This window comes from Dendropsophus ebraccatus, chromosome 1, assembly GCF_027789765.1.
Source record: "Dendropsophus ebraccatus isolate aDenEbr1 chromosome 1, aDenEbr1.pat, whole genome shotgun sequence".
NCBI lineage: Eukaryota > Metazoa > Chordata > Amphibia > Anura > Hylidae > Dendropsophus > Dendropsophus ebraccatus.
In genome coordinates, this window is record NC_091454.1 from 175,350,435 (window position 1) to 175,370,497 (window position 20,063).

General features: G+C 42.8%; 1 protein-coding gene across 1 annotated transcript in view; it reads left to right on the forward strand.

The window, feature by feature from the left end:
* Nucleotides 1-20,063, forward strand: part of SLCO3A1 (solute carrier organic anion transporter family member 3A1) — a 241,036-nt gene that overhangs the window by 211,035 nt on the left and 9,938 nt on the right. The window contains exon 9 of the mRNA XM_069956689.1: nucleotides 1,157-1,221. Coding sequence (XP_069812790.1) covers nucleotides 1,157-1,221 — 65 coding nt within the window. The remainder of the gene's footprint in view (nucleotides 1-1,156; nucleotides 1,222-20,063) is intronic.

Here is a 20,063-nt window from a genome sequence, read left to right on the forward strand (position 1 = left end):
GCATCTGGTGATGACGACGTCAGAGCCGGGGGACGGTCCGGGTCTTCTTCCTCCTCGGCGTCTTCATTGAAAGTGAATGGGAGAGAAAAGGCTGCTGGTGCACATGCGCACCACCAGCCTTTTCATTGGCTGGAGCGCATCACATGGCTTTCAGCTTGCTCAGCCCTGCTTGGATGAGCTTGCTGGAAGCCATGTGATGCGCTCCAGCCAATAAAAAGGCTGCCGGTGTGCAAGCCGGGGGGGGGGGGGGGGGTCCCGCCAGAGTTGTCCTTTAATAAGATACAGTAAATTAGTAACAGAAAGCATGTAATCCTTGATAGCTTCAAGAACCATTAACCATGTAATCAGTCTACCTACGTATGTAATAGACAAATAGATCCTGGTGAATTTTGAGAAAAGGCATCATTCAACTTGAATCAACATGAATCAGTTGGTTTCTGAAGAAAAAGGTCTTTTAGAATCACAAAGATCTAAGGTCCCCAAATGATCTCGAGACAATACAATCAAACTATTTTTACATGGATTATAGTATGAAAAGGTTGAGTATTGATAGACATTAGACAACATTAGAAATTGCTAGTACCATAGCGGAGAGCCATGATCAGCCTGGCAGCAAAGAAACTACGGAATCTTAACCAGTGACCGAGGTCTACAAACCTCTGAGGAACATTCAACTAGATAATACAAGTTGAAAAAAAACAACAACATATGAATAACATACAAGAAACTAATCCTGCATTTGTCATTTTATCAAATACAAATAGCCAACAATATAGAATATTTCATTAAAGAACACAGCCGGACTTGTAAGAAATTGTATGGTTCTTATTATATGCCCACAGGGGTTTAGCTTAGAATTAATTTGACTTAACTCCATCCACGATGACATGTCTATATTTATTAATGTGCTACCTTTAACTATTTTACATGGCTAAAGCTAATGTTACAGCATTGTCTAGGTCTATTTCCCAGTAATGTCTAATTGTATAGTTTTACATCCAGTTTCCTTCTTCCTACTGGGGCAGATTGCATTGCCTTGTCTACTGTTTTAATGCTGTTGCTATCTCTTGCTGAAGCATCACTTTCTTCAGTAATCTTGAATAGGATACACCACTCTCTTTCTTGATTCACTGGCTCTGTTCTTTCCTCTTTACAGGGCAGTAAGTCCGGAACTGAAGTCTTATGCACTGGGTGTTCTGTTTCTTCTTCTGCGTTTGATCGGTAAGTCTCGGGTTGTGAAGCTGTAATTCTGTTCAGTACTAAAGTCACTTATATCAGCACATAAGGGTTGTAACCTCTACACACCTATATATGCAAAGGACACAACCAAACATCTATACGTTGGGTCACTACGGGATAAAAGTTATGGCTGTCTATGCTTTTAATTTTGTGGAGATCTGTTTTCATCTGCAGTTTACTATGGGGAATTTTCCAAAGGTAATCACAGTATGTTAGACTGAAACTCTACTCAATTGTCAATTCATAGTAGAAAGGGATTTTCTGAAGCTATTGAACAGTAGGCCCTTTCATACTTTGTTAAAATGCATTTAATCTGACCTCATGCAGTTTTCTCTTATGAAAAGGAAAATAAATGACCAGTAAACCCTGCAGCAGCTTCATCCACCTGTACTAGGACATTGACAGAGTGATAAAATTCATCAACTTCATGAAAAGTTGTAAAACATCATAAAGCGATTTCTCTTTAAAAAGTTTGTGCCATTAAACTGTTATCTGCCCTGAATGCTGGCCATATAGTTCAGATAGCTGTTGGCCAGTCATTCTACCAGTTCAATGTGCATATATACAAAAGCATATATATAGGAATAAAAGCTTGATGTAGAAAAAAACACTATTAAAGAGGTGGTTGGGGGACAAACTTTTTATTTTATTTTTTCTTTTACAAATGTGACTGGTTACTGTAAAAAATAAATAAATAAAAATAAAATAAACCATACTCACCTGCCCTGTTCCCCTACTGGTCCTCTCAGTTTCTTCATGCTTCTGATAAAAAGCTGACCCTGCAGGACTTGGTCAATTAATAGTTATAGGGAGTTACTTGGTTGGTCAGTGACTGACTAAATGGGCAGTACCTGCAGGTTCAACACATTATTTAAAGAAGGAGGAAGCAGAGAGGACCTGGGAACAGTGGTGTCAGAGATTTATGAGGAGGGGTCAGGGCAGGTAAGTATAGATTATTCTTTATTTTGTAAAAAAAATAATAATAATAATAATAAAAAAAAATGGGCAAAAACTATCCATTGGCAAAACTTAAAGCGAATGTACTGATGGTACATTTGCTTTAAAAGTGTTCAGAGCCTGCTCTATTTATCATTTGCATTTTGTTAAGCTCTATTAGAAAACACCAAAATACATTTCCCTTCATATGTTTAAACATTATTTGTGGTCCACAAAGACCTATATCCTTCCCGTAATGAAAAAGTAGAGAACTTCAACACAGTTGTTCTTTTCAAAATATGTTTTTCCACAGTACAGTGTATCCTAATCCATTATTGACCACCGGCTGATTTTCTACAATGGATAGTCCTGGGCTTCTTTCCAAGTGTTGCCTTTTTATGGCACTGACATCCTGAGACTCTAGATTGATGTCAGGACTGAATGTCAGACTAGGACATGATGTTGATTATAATTTATAGTGTTAAATACTTTTATAGGTAGGAAAATGCATGCCTAAATTGTACAGCATGTAATAAAGATTGTCTTTATTCAAATTAACATAAAAGGGTTTTGTTTTTCATCAGTGGGCATGAAAATAACATATTATTCCCTACTATAGAGTTATGGACAGGGTTAACAACCAGAAAATGTCTTTTTTCTTGTGGTCAATCAAAAATCCCATACAGGTGAGATCTGTGTTTGAAGCTGAGTTTGGAGCATCCGTTGCAGAATCCGTTCAAGTAACTGGGCACAAAAAAAAATAAAAAATAGCAAACATTATTTTTTTGTCTGGGAAAATGTTGATGGACTAAATAAGGTTCAAGAGAGGAGTGTTTTTAATAATGAATTGAACACAAGAACAAGGAGCCACAGTCAGAAGTTAGTTGGGGGAAAAATCAGAAACACAAGAAAACATTACTTGACAGAAAGAGTAGTAGATGCTTGGAACAAACTTCTAGCAGATGTGGTTGGTTAATCTACAATATCTGAATGTAAACCTGCCTGGGATAAACATATACTGTATCTATCGTAAGATAATAAGAAAGGAAGTAATGAAAGGGCAGACATAGCCCACACTATGAATATAAACACATTACCTTCCCTTCTAAGAAAGATTTGAGAGAAAGGCTTTGTTATGGGTTAATCATAGATTTGACGGGATGCTATTGCCAATAGATGGCAGTGAGGAGCAATTTATTTTTCTCTTTTAATTTGGATATATTTTCCATGAAGCATTGCATGGCTTATTAGACTCCATACATTTGGTTGTCTACGCAAGTAAGACAAGTCAAGAACTTGTCCCAATAAAATAAAATGACCAATCAAGAACTTGTAAACTTATAAGTGTAAACTTAATTGTGTGATGTTTTCTTGGAAAATGAGTGAAGTGCAATAAAGTAACTAGACCCAATTCTTATCAAATAAATTCCCAGCTGTTTCAGTGATAATGCTTTTTGTCAACCAATCACTGGCCCCAATAGTGTACATAATGAAGCATATTTGGTTAATAAGAGAAATTATTCTGCCACGACAGACTTTTTTAGGTCATAGATAGAGATGAGCGAACCTGGAGCATGCTCGAGTCCATCCAAACCCGAACTTTCGGCATTTGATTAGCGGTGGCTGCTGAAGTTGAATAAAGCCCTAAGGCTATGTGGAAAACATGGATATAGTCATTGGCTGTATCCATGTTTTCCAGACAACCTTAGAGCTTTATCCAAGTTCAGCAGCCGCCACTAATCAAATGGCGATAGTTCGGGTTCGGATGGACTCGAACCCGAACCCGGTTCGCTCATCTCTAGTCAAAGATCATCATTTTGTAAACCCTAGAAAGTCAAGTGAGCATTAGATTTGTAAAGCATGAAGTGTGAGGGATATAAAGCAGTCCTGGGAATTGGGCACAAGGACACATAAGTTTACTTTTTTATTATTATTTTCCCACACCCTTGTCTTTCCGATATTTTATTTTTCCACAGGAATTCTCATTTAAGACTCCAATGCGGCATTGCAGTATTATGACGATGGATTTGGCTTAACATAAAAATTCCAAGTAGGGTTAAACATATGAGGCACAGTCAATGTTGCTCTATATTTATAACATTAGTATTTTCCCATAGTGTTTTTCTCAAAAATCCTCAAGCAGATTAAGTTTAGCTAACAAAAATAACAAAAAAGAAAAAGAAAAAAAAAGAATCCAATACAATAGAAAATAATATTGGGCTGTTAACAGATCTCAAGGTTTAATTTATGACTTAAAATCATCCATGCTCCACTGTGGGTGATGTTCGCAATTATAATAATTGAGCAATAATTTTTACTTGTGTTTCCAGGAGTAAATAGGAAAACATAATGATAAAGAATAATAGTTGCATAAGCTTTAAGCCCTTGAATATTACTTTTCAGCAGCAGGATTGAAAGTAAATTATTGTTCATTCCTTTAATACCCATTGCAATTATACTAATGACTCCTTGCAAGGTAAATATACAATTAGATGTCAACTTGTTTTGTTGCCAGGCAGTAAATATATGGTAGACATTGAGGTGAACACATCTGTCCAAAGGTCATTAAAATAAACTCATGTTATTTTATGTATTCTAATGAGAGTGTACATAAGAATATTTAAAGGGAACCTGTCAACTGAACTTGTCCAACTGTCAACGCTGCACTTCCTCTCTGCCAATCATCTCTGATCAGGCAGCGGATTTATAATGGAGCTGCCCATACAGAGAGTCGAAGATAAAATGTGCTTGTTCTTCTGATCAGTGGTGTCTTAGCAGCATCCTTGTGATATATCAGAAGTTATTTTATGACCATGTCCATTTAAGTATATAGTTTTTACTTCCACAAAATACCCTCTTTAACATAAAAATTGCAAGACTAAGAAGGAAAAGTCATGGGATTATGGAATTCCCAGGATCAATAGCTATGTTAATAATATACTGTTCAAGTAATGAATAATGGAAACAAAATATGAAAAAAAATTCAATTTATTCAGTATTGAGTATGATTGAAATGTGCAAAATTACACTTACTTCTTACATTAACATCTTCCATAATCAAAACCTCACACTCCAACCTCCAAGACTTCTCTCGTGCTGCACCAGTTCTCTGGAATTCCCTACCCAAAGACCTCAGACTCATACCCAACACACAGTTTTAAGCGTGCCCTGAAGACTCATCTCTTCAGGCCCGCTTATTATATGCCCTAAACTTGTCTCCTCTTCTGCTGTCCCCTCACCTTCTAATCTATATCTCCAATGGTTTCATGCACTTTCTACTTTTTACCTGTACTCAGACATTGGCGTTTGACTGTCCCATCCAGCACTTTCTGACTGTGTACAATGGGTGGACCATTGGTAAATACAACACTTGTGCCTCTTGTGTCACCCCCCAGTTGTAGTCTGTGAGCTCCAATGAGCAGGTTTCGTATACACTTTGTATTTTTATCTATTCTAATTATTATAGTGCTTGAAAAGCACTATATTGTAATCCGTATTCTTCTTCTTCTTCTTCTTCCGTTTCTTCTTCTTCTTCCAGCTATTTTTCTGCGCGTAATACAGCCCGAACTGCTTTGCGCACACACTCCATTCAAAATGCGTTTCGAAGCCCTCGGCGGTGTGTGGTGTGCTATCTATTTTTCGTTTCGATCGGATTTGTCGTTTTTAAGAAATTTACGTTTAACGACCCCAAATTTCCCATAGAAAATAATGGCCCATTGCAAATAATGGCCACACTCTAACCGCTAACAGCCAATCACAGCACATATGCAAATAGCTGAGATATAGCAGCCAATAGGAATTCTAAGGTTTTGTCAGGCATGTATCACACCATCCACAGTCACATGTCCACTATTGGCCAATAGAAGATGTAATATATGGAAGGTCCTTAATGATTTTGTCTCACTGACATGAGTAAGATTGTCATGGTAACCGAGCAATGATCTTTACCATTATAAGTACTCAGATCGCTCTTAAAGGGACCCAGGTCGCCCTTAAAGGAACGCAAGTCGCTCTTAAAGGGACCCAAGTCACTCCAAAAGGTATGGGACCCATGTCGCTCTTAAAGAGAACCATGTCACTAGAGCGACCTGGGTCCTTTTAATAGCAACCCTGGGTCCCTTTAAGAGCGAACTGGGTCCCTTTAAGAGCGACCTGGGTCCCTTTAAGAGCGTCCTGAGTCCCTTTAAGAGCGTCCTGGGTCCCTTTAAGAGCAAAATATGTCCCTTTAAGCATGAAATTGGTCCCTTTAAGAGCGTCCTGGGTCCCTTTAAGAGCAAAATATGTCCCTTTAAGCATGAAATTGGTCCCTTTAAGAGTGACCTGGGTCCCTTTAAGAGCAAAATATGTCCCTTTAAGAGCAAAATATGTCCCTTTAAGAGCGAAATATGTCCCTTTAAGAGCGACCTGGGTCCCTTTAAGAGCGAAATGGGCTCCTTTAAGAGCGACCTGGGTCCCTTTAAGAGCAAAATATATCCCTTTAAGCGTGAAATTGGTCCCTTTAAGAGTGAAATTGGTCCCTTTAAGAGCGAAATAAGTCCCTTTAGGAGCGACCTGGGTCCCATAAAGAGCGTCCTGGGTCCCTATAAGAGCGAAATGGGTCCCTTTAAGAGCAAAAAATATCCCTTTAAGCGTGAAATTGGTCCCTTTAAGAGCGACCTGGGTCCTTTTAAGAGCAAAATATATCCCTTTAAGCGTGAAATTGGTCCCTTTAAGACTGAAATTGGTCTCTTTAAGACTGAAATTGGTCTCTTTAAGAGCAAAATGGGTCCCTTAAAGAGCAAAATGGGTCCCTTTAAGAGCGAAATGGGTCCCTTTAAGAGCAAAATATGTCCCTTTAAGAGCAAAATATGTCCCTTTAAGAGCGAATTGGTCCCTTTAAGAGCGAAATGGGCCCCTTTAAGAGCGACCTGGGTCCCTTTAAGAGCAAAATATATCCCTTTAAGTGTGAAACATGTCCCTTTAAGAGAGACCTGGGTCCCTTTAAGAGCGACCTGGGTCCCTTTAAGAACAAAATATGTCCCTTTAAGAGCGAAATATGTCCCTTTAAGAGCAAAATGGGTCCCTTTAAGAGCGACCTGGGTCCCTTTAAGCGTAAAACTGGTCCCTTTAAGAGTGAAATTGGTCCCTTTAAGAGCGACCCGGGTCCTTTTAAGAGCGATCTGGGTCCCTTTAAGTGCGATCTGGGTCCCTTTAAGTGCGATCTGGGTCCTTTTAAGAGCGAAATGGGTCCCTTTAAGAGCGACCTGGGTCCCATTAAGAGCTACCTGGGTCCCCTTAAGAGCGAAATGGGTCCCTTTAAGAGCGAAATATGTCCCTTTAAGAGCGAAATATGTCCCTTTAAGAGCAAAATGGGTCCCTTTAAGAGCGACCTGGGTCCCTTTAAGAGCAACCTGGTTCCATTTAAGTGCGATCTGCGTCCCTTTAAAAGCAAAATATGTCCATTTAAGAGCGAAATATGTCCCTTTAAGAGCGACCTGGGTCCCTTTAAGAGTGAAATTGGCCCCTTTAAGAACAAAATATGTCCCTTTAAGATCAAAATATGTCCCTTTAAGAGCAAAATGGGTCCCTTTAGGAGCTACCTGGGTCCCTTTAAGCGTGAAATTGGTCCCTTTAAGAGTGAAATTGGTCCCTTTAAGAGCGAAATATGTCCCTTCAAGAGTGACCTGGGTCCCTTTAAGAGCGATCTGTTTCCCTTTAAGAGCGATCTTGGTCCTTTTAAGTGCGAAATGGGTCCCTTTAAGAGCGACCTGGGCCCCTTTAAGAGCGATCTGGGTCCCTGTAAGAGTGAAATGGGTCCCTTTTTGAGCGAAATGGGTCCCTTTAAGTGCGACCTGGGTTCCTTTAATAGCGAAATGGGTCCCTTTAAAAGCGACCTGGGTCCCTTTAAGAGCGAAATGTGTCCCTTTAAGAGCGAAATGTGTCCCTTTAAGAGCGATCTGGGTCCCATTAAGAGCTACCTGGGTCCCCTTAAGAGCGTCCTGGGTCCCTTTAAGATCGACCTGGGTCCCTTTAAGAGCGACCTAGGTCCCTTTAAGAGCGAAATATGTGCATTTAAGAGTGAAATTGGTCCCTTTAAGAGCGATCTGGGTCCCTTTAAGAGCGAAATGGGTCCCTTTAAGAGCGACCTGGGTCCCATTAAGAGCTACCTGGGTCCCTTTAAGAGCAAAATGGGTCCCTTTAAGAGCGACCTGGGTCCCTTTAAGAGCGATCTGGGTCCCTTTAAGAGCAAACTGGGTCCATTTAAGGGCGATCTGGGTCCCTTTAAGATCGACCTGGGTCCCTTTAAGAGCGAAATGGGTCCCTTTAAGAGCGAAATGGGTCCCCCTAAGAGCGACCTGGGTCCCTTTAAGAGCGAAATGGGTCCCTTTAAGAGCGAAACGGGTCCCTTTAAGAGCGATATGGGTCCCTTTAAGAGCGACCTGGGTCCCTTTAAGAGCGACCTGGGTCCCTTTAAGAGGGACCTAGGTCCCTTTAAGAGCGATCTGGGTCCCTTTAAGAGCGATCTTGGTCCGTTTAAGTGCGATCTGGGTCCCTTTAAGAGCGAAATGGGTCCCTTTAAGATCAACCTGGGTCCCATTAAGAGCTACCTGGGTCCCCTTAAGAGTGTCCTGGGTCCCTTTAAGAGCGACCTGGGTCCCTTTTAAAAGCGACCTGGGTCCCTTTAAGAGTGAAATTGGTCCCTTTAAGAGCGACCTGGGTCCCTTTAAGAGCGATCTGTTTCCCTTTAAGAGCGATCTTGGTCCCCTTAAATAGGAAATGGGTCCCTTTAAGAGCGACCTGGGCCCCTTTAAGAGCGATCTGGGTCCCTGTAAGAGTGAAATGGGTCCCTTTTTAGAGCGAAATGGGTCCCTTTAAGTGCGACCTGGGTTCCTTTAATAGCGAAATGGGTCCCTTTCAGAGCGACCTTGGTCCCTTTAAGAGCTAAATCGGTCCCTTTAAGTGACCTGGGTCCCTTTAACCCCTTAACAACATAGGGCGTATATTTACGCCCTGATGCCGTTAGGAACGTTCAGAGCAGGGCCGCGTGGCGGCCGCGCTCTGAACCGCGGCGGTCCCGGGTGCCGCTTGTAGGCCGGGGACCGCGGGTATTAGCGGGCACGGTCTGATCGCCGTGCCCGCTAATACAGTAATCAGATGCAGCTGTCAAAGTTGACAGCTGCATCCGATTACCGGACGCAGCGTCATCCCTGGTGTCTAGTGGGGAGATCGCTCCTCCGGGATGTTATCCCGGAGGAGCGATCTCCGTAACTGAAGCCGGCCGGGGACCGCTCCAAGACGGCGCCGTCCCCGGCTCGGCACTCGTTTACTTCCGGCTGCAGCAGCCGGAAGTAAACGGGTGCCTATTTCATGGATCTCTGCAGCGTGCCCCAGGGGGGCTTCTAGTATAAGTGTAAAAGTAAAAAAAAAAGTGTTGTTAATAGTAAAAAGCCCCCTCCCCTAATAAAAGTCTGAATCACCCCCCTTTTCCCAGGTTATTAATAAAAGTAAACAAATAAATAAATAAACATCTTTGCTATCGCCGCGTGCATAATCGCCTGAACTATTAATTAATCACATTCCTGATCTTGCACGGTGAACGGCGTCAGCGCAAAAAAATCCCAAAGTGCAAAATTGTGCATTTTTGGTCGCATCAAATCCAGAAAAATTGTAATAAAAAGCGATCAAAAAGTCGCATACGCGCAATCAAGGTACCGATAGAAAGAACACATCATGTCGCAAAAAATGACACCTCACACAGCCCCATAGACCAAAGGATAAAAGCGCTATAAGCATGGAAATGGAACAATTTTAAGTGACGTATATTTGTTGACAATGGTTTGAATTTTTTACAGGCCATCAGATACAATATAAGTTATATAGTTACATAGTTAATAGTTACATAGTTAATACGGTTGAAAAAAGACACATGTCCATCAAGTTCAACCAAGGAGGGGATGGATACAGGGAAGGGGGAGGGGTGATAGGTTCTATACATATGCATCTATATTATTTTGGTCTAAGAACTTGTCTAGCCCTGTTTTGAAGCCCTCTACTGTTTTTTCTGTGACCAGATCCTGTGGTAGACTGTTCCACAGATTCACAGTTCTCATGGTAAAGAAGGCTTGTCGCCTCCGGAGATTGAACCTTTTTTTCTCCAGGCGGAGGCAGTGCCCTCTTGTCCTTTGAGGGGGTTTTACCTGGAACATCTTTTCCCCATATCTCTTGTAGGGGCCATTTATATATCTTATTTATCATATCTCCCCTTAAACGTCTCTTCTCCAGACTAAACAAATGTAATTCTTTTAATCTCTCCTCATAACTAAGATGCTCCATTCCCCTTATTAGTTTAGTTGCCCGTCTTTGTACCCTCTCCAGCTCTAGAACATCCTTTTTATGAATCGGGTTCCAAAACTGGACGGCATACTCCAGATGAGGTCGCACCAAAGTTTTATAAAGCGGTAATATTATATCCCTGTCCCGTGAGTCCATGCCTGTTTTAATGCATGACAATATCCTGCTGGCCTTAGAAGCAGCTGACTGACATTGTGTGCTGTTCTGTAGTCTATTATCTACAAGTACACCCAGATCCTTCTCTATCAGCGACTCTCCCAGAGTAACTCCCCCCAGGACATATGATGCATGCGGGTTATTAGTACCCAGGTGCATAACTTTACATTTATCCACATTGAACCTCATTTGCCAAGTGGACGCCCAAACACTCAGTGTGTCTAAGTCATCCTGTAACATCTGCACATCCTCCATAGACTGTACTGTACTACAAAGCTTGGTGTCATCTGCAAAGATAGAAACATTGCTGTTAATTCCATTCTCAATATCATTAATAAACAAGTTAAACAGAAGAGGGCCCAGTACTGACCCTTGGGGTACACCACTTATTACCGGGGACCATTCGGAGTAGGAATCATTGACCACCACTCTCTGGGTACGATTATTAAGCCAGTTTTCAATCCAGTTACACATTAAATTTTCCAAACCGATAGACTTTAACTTACCCATCAGACGTCCATGAGGAACTGTGTCAAACGCTTTTGCAAAATCCAGGTACACTATATCCACAGCCGCGCCGCCATCCAGGCTTCTACTTACCTCTTCATAGAAACATATTAGGTTGGTTTGACAGCTTCTGTCCTTAGTAAAACCATGCTGGTTATCACTTATAATACTATTAGCCACTACATATTCCTGGATGTAGTCCCTTATAAGCCCCTCAAATAGTTTCCCCACAATGGACGTTAAGCTTACGGGTCTATAGTTACCTGGGGAAGTTCGAGAGCCCTTTTTGAAGATCGGCATTACATTTGCCTTACGCCAGTCCCTCGGCACAATACCAGTAAGCAAAGAATCACGGAATATTTCATACAAGGGTAGTGAAATTACAGAACTGAGTTCCCTAAGAACTCTGGGGTGCAATCCATCAGGCCCTGGAGCTTTGGTTACATTGAGTTTGTTTAATTTATCTTGGACCATATCTATAGTAAACCAGTTCAGTACATTACATGTGTTAGCAGCACTGGCCCCACCCACCTCAGTACTGGCCCCACCCACCACAGCTCCATCCTCTTTTGTATATACAGAACTGAAGAACCCATTAAGTAACTCAGCTTTCTCCTGATCCCCAGTTATTAATTCCCCGTCGCCATTATTTAGGGGTCCTACATGCTCTGACCTTGGTTTTTTTGCATTAATATATTTGAAGAATTTTTGGGGGGTTTCTTTTGCTTTCTATAGCTACCTGCCTTTCATTGTGGATTTTTGCTGCTTTTATTACATTTTTACAGGTTTTGTTGACTTCTTTGTAATGTTTAAATGCTACAGCTGACCCCTCTGATTTATATTTTTTGAATGCCCCTTTTTTCTCATTTATAGCCCTTCTAACCTCGGTTGTAAGCCATGTGGGATTGGATTTTAACCGTTTATATTTGTTACCCATAGGAATATATTTGGCAGTACAGTTATTTAATGTGGATTTGAAGATTTCCCATTTATTAGCTGTATCCTTATGTGACAGCAGCCGCTCCCAGTCTATGCCCTGAAGTTCTGCCCTTAACCCAGGAAAATTGGCCCTTTTAAAATTAAGAGTTTTTGCCCTCCCAACATGTTTTTCTTTTCTACACTTTAAGCTAAAAGTCACTATATTGTGGTCACTATTCCCCAGGTGTTCATGGACAGTGACATCCCCAACCAGCTCAGCGTTGTTAGAAATAACCAGATCCAACAAGGCATCACTTCTAGTTGGCTCCTCCACAAACTGGCCCAGAAAATGATCCTGCAGGAGGTTAAGAAATTCCCTCCCCTTTGTGGTTTTAGCTGAACCGTGACCCCAATCTATATCTGGGTAGTTGAGGTCCCCCATTATCACTACTGTCCCCTCCCGGGCAGCCCGCTCTATTTGTCTATTCAACTGGCCATCTACCTCCTCAGTAATGTTGGGGGGTCTATAGATTACACCAAGAATAATTTTTTCCCTCTTTTCCTCCTTCTGTAGTTCTACCCACAATGCTTCCACATCATCACAGTCATCTCCCACTATTGCATCTTTTACACTCACTTTAATATCATTTCTGACATAGACATACTCCTCCTCCCCTTCTGCCCACCCGGTCCCTTCTGAACAACGTAAATCCCTGAATATTGACAGCCCAGTCATGTGAGGAGTCCAGCCATGTCTCAGTCACACCAACCACATCAATGGACTCCACCAGAACCAAGGCCTCTAGCTCCCCCATCTTGCTGGCTAGACTTCTGGCATTAGTAACCATACACTTTATATTACCATCGAGTTTAACCGCTTCATTATAAGAAATGGGATTTATTACTGTGCTGTGGCTACAATCATCCTCACTGTTCATCCGCAACATATGGATCTCCCTATGCACTGTTTTTATCCTCCCCCCACAGGACCCTTCTCCTCCCTCCTCATTGTTCTGTCCCCTCTCTAACCTATCTGCCACTACATTACACACTACATTGTCCTCCCTCCACATCCCTAGTTTAAAAACCCCTCCACCCCTTCTAGGATTCTCTCCCCCAGCACAGCGGACCCCCTTCCATTAAGGTGCAAATTATCTGCGGAAAACAGATTGCACCCCAATGAAAAGTCAGCCCAGTGCTCTAAAAACCCAAACCCTTCTCCTCTACACCATGACTTGAGCCATGCATTTAACTCCCTAAGCTCCCGCTGTCTTTCCTGCGATGCGCATGGCACAGGTAGTATTCCAGAGAATACCACCTTGGAGGTCCTCCCCTTCAACTTAGCACCTAGTTCTCTAAAATTATTTTTAATAGACCTCCACCTACCTTGTATCCTGTCATTGGTTCCCACATGGACCACGACAGCTGGGTCATCCCCAGCCCCCCCAAGTAATTTATCCACCCTTTCCACCACATGCCGAACCCTGGCACCAGGGAGACAGTAAACCATTCGGTTGAGGCGGTCTTGGCGACAAATTATTCTATCCGTCTTCCTGATTATAGAATCCCCTACAACCACTAGCTGTCTAGGCCTACCTACAATACCATCCCGCCCACTACTAGTTGGACTGGTCCCCCGGCTGTTAGGGAGAACAGGTTCCACTAGAGCTGCCATTTCTGACACGGATGCCCTTGCATCATCACCTAACTTGGCAATTTTGCTTGGGCACATAGTAGGAGAAGTGGCCTTCCTTTTCTTGGATCCCTTACTGGTCCCTCTAACTACATTAACCCAGCTACTTACTTGGGCCTCCTGATCTATATCACCACCCTCCATCTCTAACCCACTAACTTCCTGCTCAGTGAGCCGAAGTTCCCTCTCAAGGTGTCCAAGTTCCCTCAGTGTTGCAATATGCTTCTCCAGATCTCTAACTCGAGCTTCTAGATGGGCAACATGCTCACATCTGTCACAGCGGTACTCACCCTGGAACACCTGCTCCAGTTGTGCGTACATGCGGCAGACTGCGCACTGAATGAATCCTTCCATCTCGCTAGCCATCATCCTCAGTGCAACAAAAACAGTGAAAAAGAAAGAGATTTAGCACTTACCAGAACTTGTAACTCCTTCTTTCAACTCCTTTTTTAAACTCCACTTATTTTCAACCACTTGTCAGCAAGCACAGTGAGCAAGCACACACAGTGAGTGCTGAGCCTTGATTTAAGCACCTGAGATCAATTAACCCCACCCCCAGGTGCAGAGCAGACCAGAGAAAAAAAAAACTGTTTGGACCTGTTTAACTAAGCAGCTATGGTACTATCTATCTATGCGCTGCAGCAATACACACCACACAATTGCACAAAAACAACAATATATCAGTCACTCCAAACCCACAGAATCACCAACAACTCCTTTTTTAAACTCCACTTATTTTCAACCACTTGTCAGCAAGCACAGTGAGCAAGCACACACAGTGAGTGCAGAGCCTTGATTTAAGCACCTGAGATCAATTAACCCCACCCCCAGGTGCAGAGCAGACCAGAGAAAAAAAAAACTGTTTGGACCTGTTTAACTAAGCAGCTATGGTACTATCTATCTATGCGCTGCAGCAATACATACCACACAATTGCACAAAAACAACAATATATCAGTCACTCCAAACCCACAGAATCACCAACAACTCCTTTTTTAAACTCCACTTATTTTCAACCACTTGTCAGCAAGCACAGTGAGCAAGCACACACAGTGAGTGCTGAGCCTTGATTTAAGCACCTGAGATCAATTAACCCCACCCCCAGGTGCAGAGCAGACCAGAGAAAAAAAAAACTGTTTGGACCTGTTTAACTAAGCAGCTATGGTACTATCTATCTATGCGCTGCAGCAATACACACCACACAATTGCACAAAAACAACAATATATCAGTCACTCCAAACCCACAGAATCACCAACAACTCCTTTTTTAAACTCCACTTATTTTCAACCACTTGTCAGCAAGCACAGTGAGCAAGCACACACAGTGAGTGCAGAGCCTTGATTTAAGCACCTGAGATCAATTAACCCCACCCCCAGGTGCAGAGCAGACCAGAGAAAAAAAAAACTGTTTGGACCTGTTTAACTAAGCAGCTATGGTACTATCTATCTATGCGCTGCAGCAATACACACCACACAATTGCACAAAAACAACAATATATCAGTCACTCCAAACCCACAGAATCACCAACAACTCCTTTTTTAAACTCCACTTATTTTCAACCACTTGTCAGCAAGCACAGTGAGCAAGCACACACAGTGAGTGCTGAGCCTTGATTTAAGCACCTGAGATCAATTAACCCCACCCCCAGGTGCAGAGCAGACCAGAGAAAAAAAAAACTGTTTGGACCTGTTTAACTAAGCAGCTATGGTACTATCTATCTATGCGCTGCAGCAATACATACCACACAATTGCACAAAAACAACAATATATCAGTCACTCCAAACCCACAGAATCACCAACAACTCCTTTTTTAAACTCCACTTATTTTCAACCACTTGTCAGCAAGCACAGTGAGCAAGCACACACAGTGAGTGCTGAGCCTTGATTTAAGCACCTGAGATCAATTAACCCCACCCCCAGGTGCAGAGCAGACCAGAGAAAAAAAAAACTGTTTGGACCTGTTTAACTAAGCAGCTATGGTACTATCTATCTATGCGCTGCAGCAATACACACCACACAATTGCACAAAAACAACAATATATCAGTCACTCCAAACCCACAGAATCACCAACAACTCCTTTTTTAAACTCCACTTATTTTCAACCACTTGTCAGCAAGCACAGTGAGCAAGCACACACAGTGAGTGCAGAGCCTTGATTTAAGCACCTGAGATCAATTAACCCCACCCCCAGGTGCAGAGCAGACCAGAGAAAAAAAAAACTGTTTGGACCTGTTTAACTAAGCAGCTATGGTACTATCTATCTATGCGCTGCAGCAATACATACCACACAATTGCACAAAAACAACAATATATCAGTCACTCCAAACCCACAGAATCACCAACAACTCCTTTTTTAAACTCCACTTATTTTCAACCACTTGTCAGCAAGCACAGTGAGCAAGCACACACAGTGAGTGCTGAGCCTTGATTTAAGCACCTGAGATCAATTAACCCCACCCCCAGGTGCAGAGCAGACCAGAGAAAAAAAAAACTGTTTGGACCTGTTTAACTAAGCAGCTATGGTACTATCTATCTATGCGCTGCAGCAATACACACCACACAATTGCACAAAAACAACAATATATCAGTCACTCCAAACCCACAGAATCACCAACAACTCCTTTTTTAAACTCCACTTATTTTCAACCACTTGTCAGCAAGCACAGTGAGCAAGCACACACAGTGAGTGCTGAGCCTTGATTTAAGCACCTGAGATCAATTAACCCCACCCCCAGGTGCAGAGCAGACCAGAGAAAAAAAAAACTGTTTGGACCTGTTTAACTAAGCAGCTATGGTACTATCTATCTATGCGCTGCAGCAATACATACCACACAATTGCACAAAAACAACAATATATCAGTCACTCCAAACCCACAGAATCACCAACAACTCCTTTTTTAAACTCCACTTATTTTCAACCACTTGTCAGCAAGCACACACAGTGAGTGCTGAGCCTTGATTTAAGCACCTGAGATCAATTAACCCCACCCCCAGGTGCAGAGCAGACCAGAGAAAAAAAAAACTGTTTGGACCTGTTTAACTAAGCAGCTATGGTACTATCTATCTATGCGCTGCAGCAATACACACCACACAATTGCACAAAAACAACAATATATCAGTCACTCCAAACCCACAGAATCACCAACAACTCCTTTTTTAAACTCCACTTATTTTCAACCACTTGTCAGCAAGCACAGTGAGCAAGCACTGTTACATATCGTTTTAATCATAACGACTTGAGGAATATGCATAACAAGTCAGTTTTACCCCAGGGCAAATGGCTTAAATACACATTTCCCCCAAATAAACAAAATGCGTTTTTTTTTTTTTTTCAATTTCACCACACTTTGAATTTTTTTCTGGTTTCGCAGTGTACTTTATGCAAAAATTCAGCCTGTCATTGCAAAGTACAATTAGTGTAAGGGCTCATGTGGGTTTCTAGAAGGAAAAATGCAAGTGCTATGGCCTTTTAAGCACAAGGAGGAAAAAACGAAAACGCAAAAATCGAAATTTGCTCTGTCCTTAAGGGGTTAAGAGCGAAATGGGTCCCTTTAAGAGCGATCTGGGTCCACTTAAGAGCGTCCTGGGTCCCTTTAAGATCGACCTGGGTCCCTTTAAGAGCGACCTGGGTCCCTTTAAGAGCGAAATATGTCCCTTTAAGAGCAAAATATATGCCTTTAAGAGTGAAATTGGTCCCTTTAAGAGCAACCTGCGTCCCTTTAAGAGTGACCTGGGTCCCTTTAAGAGTGACCTGGGTCCCTTTAAGAGCGATCTGGGTCCCTTTAAGAGCGACCTGGGTCCCTTTAAGAGCGACCTGGGTCCCTTTAAGTGCGATCTGGGTCCCTTTAAGAGCGAAATGGGTCCCTTTAAGAGCGACCTGGGTCCCATTAAGAGCTACCTGGGTCCCTTTAAGAGCAAAATGGGTCCCTTTAAGAGCGACCTGGGTCCCTTTAAGAGCGACCTGGGTCCCTTTAAGAGCAATCTGGGTCCATTTAAGGGCGATCTGGGTCCCTTTAAGATCGACCTGGGTCCCTTTAAGAGCGAAATGGGTCCCTTTAAGAGCGAAATGGGTCCCTTTAAGAGCGACCTGGGTCCCTTTAAGAGCGATATGGGTCTCTTAAAGCGTGAAACTGGTCCCTTTAAGAGCGATATGGGTCCCTTTAAGAGCGAATTGGTTCTCTTTAGGAGCGACCTGTGTCCCTTTATGAGCGACCTGGGTCCCTTTAAGAGCGACCTGGGTCCCTTTAAGAGCGACCTGGGTCCCTTTAAGAGGGACCTTGGTCACTTTAAGAGCGATATATGTCGCTGTAAGAGCAAAATGGGTCCTTTTAAGAGCGACCTGGGTCCCTTTAAGAGCGACCTGGGTCCCTTTAAGAGCGAAATATGTCCCTTTAAGAGCGACCTGGGCTCCTTTAATAGCGATCTGGGTCCCTGTAAGAGTGAAATGGGTCCCTTTTTAGAGTGAAATGGGTCCCTTTAAGAGCGACCTGGGTCCCTTTAAGAGCTACCTGAGTCCCTTTAAGAACAAAATATGTCCCTTTAAGATCAAAATATGTCACTTTAAGAGCAAAATGGGTCCCTATAGAAGCGACCTGGGTCCCTTTAAGAGTGAAATTGGTCCCTTTAAGAGCGACCTGGGTCCCTTTAAGAGCGATCTGGGTCCCTTTAAGTGCGATCTGGGTCCCTTTAAGAGCGACCTGGGCCCCTTTAAGAGCAATCTGGGTCCCTGGAAGAGTGAAATGGGTCCCTTTTTAGAGCGAAATGGGTCCCTTTAAGTGCGACCTGGGTCCCTTTAAAAGCGAAATGGGTCCCTTTAAAAGCGACCTGGGTCCTATTAAGAGCGAAATTAGTCCTTTTAAGAGCGACCTGGGTCCCTTTAAGAGCGACCTGGGGCCCTCTAAGAGCGAATTATGTCCCTTTAAGAGCGACCTGGGGCTCTTTAAGAGCAAAATTTGTACCTTTAAGAGCAAAATGGGTCCCTTTAACCCCTTAAGGACAGAGCCAATTTCGATTTTTGCGTTTTCGTTTTTTCCTCCTTGTGCATCAAAGGCCATAGCACTTGCATTTTTCCACCTAGAAACCCACATAAGCCCTTATTTTTCGCGTCACTAATTGTACTTTGCAATGACAGGCTGAATTTTTGGAAAGTGTGGTGAAATTGAAAAAAAAACGCATTTTGTTTATTTGAGGGAAATATGTTTTTACGCCATTCGCCCTGGGGTAAAACTGACTTGTTATGCACGTTCCTCAAGTCGTTACGATTAAAACGATATGTAACATGTATAACTTATATTGTATCGGATTCAAAAAATTCAAACCATTGTCAACAAATATACGTCACTTAAAACCGCTCCATTCCCAGGCTTATAGCACTTTTATCCTTTAGTCTATGGGGCTGTTTCAGATGTCATTCTTTGCGCCATGTTGTGTTCTTTCTATTGGTACCTTGATTGCGCATACACGACTTTTTGATCGCTTTTTATTACAATTTTTCTGGATTTGATGCGACCAAAAATGCGCAATTTTGCACTTTGGGATTTTTTTGCGCTTACGCCATTTACCGTGCGAGATCAGGAATGTGATTAATTAATAGTTCGGGCGATTACGCACGCGGCGATAGCAAACATGTTTATTTATTTATTTACTTTTATTTATAACCTGGGAAAAGGGGGGTGATTCAGACTTTTATTAGGGGAGGGGGCTTTTTATTGACAACAACACTTTATATTTTTTTTTACACATATACTAGAAGCCCCCCTAGGGGACTTCTAATATATACACTTTGATCTCTCATTGAGATCTCTGCAGCATAGATATGCTGCAGAGATCCATGAGATCGGCACTCGTTTGCTTTCGGCTGCTGCAGCCGGAAACAAACGAGTGCCGAGCCGGGGACGGCGCCATCTTGGAGCGGTCCCCGGCCGGCTTCAGAAACGGAGATCGCTCCTCCGGGATAACATCCCGGAGGAGCGATCTCCGCCACTAGACACCAGGGAGACGCTGGATCCGGTAATCGAATGCAGCTGTCATGTTTGACAGCTGCATCTGATTACTGTATTAGCGGGCACGGCGATCGGACCGTGCCCGCTAATACCTACGGTCCTGGGCTACACGCGGCACCCGGGACCGCCGCGGTTCAGAGCAGGGCCGCCGCGCAGCCCCGCTCTGAGCTCCCTTACCGGCAATAGGGTGTACCTATACGCCCTTTGTCGTTAAGGGGTTAAATACGACCTGGGTCCCTTTAAGAGCAACCTGGATCCCTTTAAGAGCGACCTGGATCCCT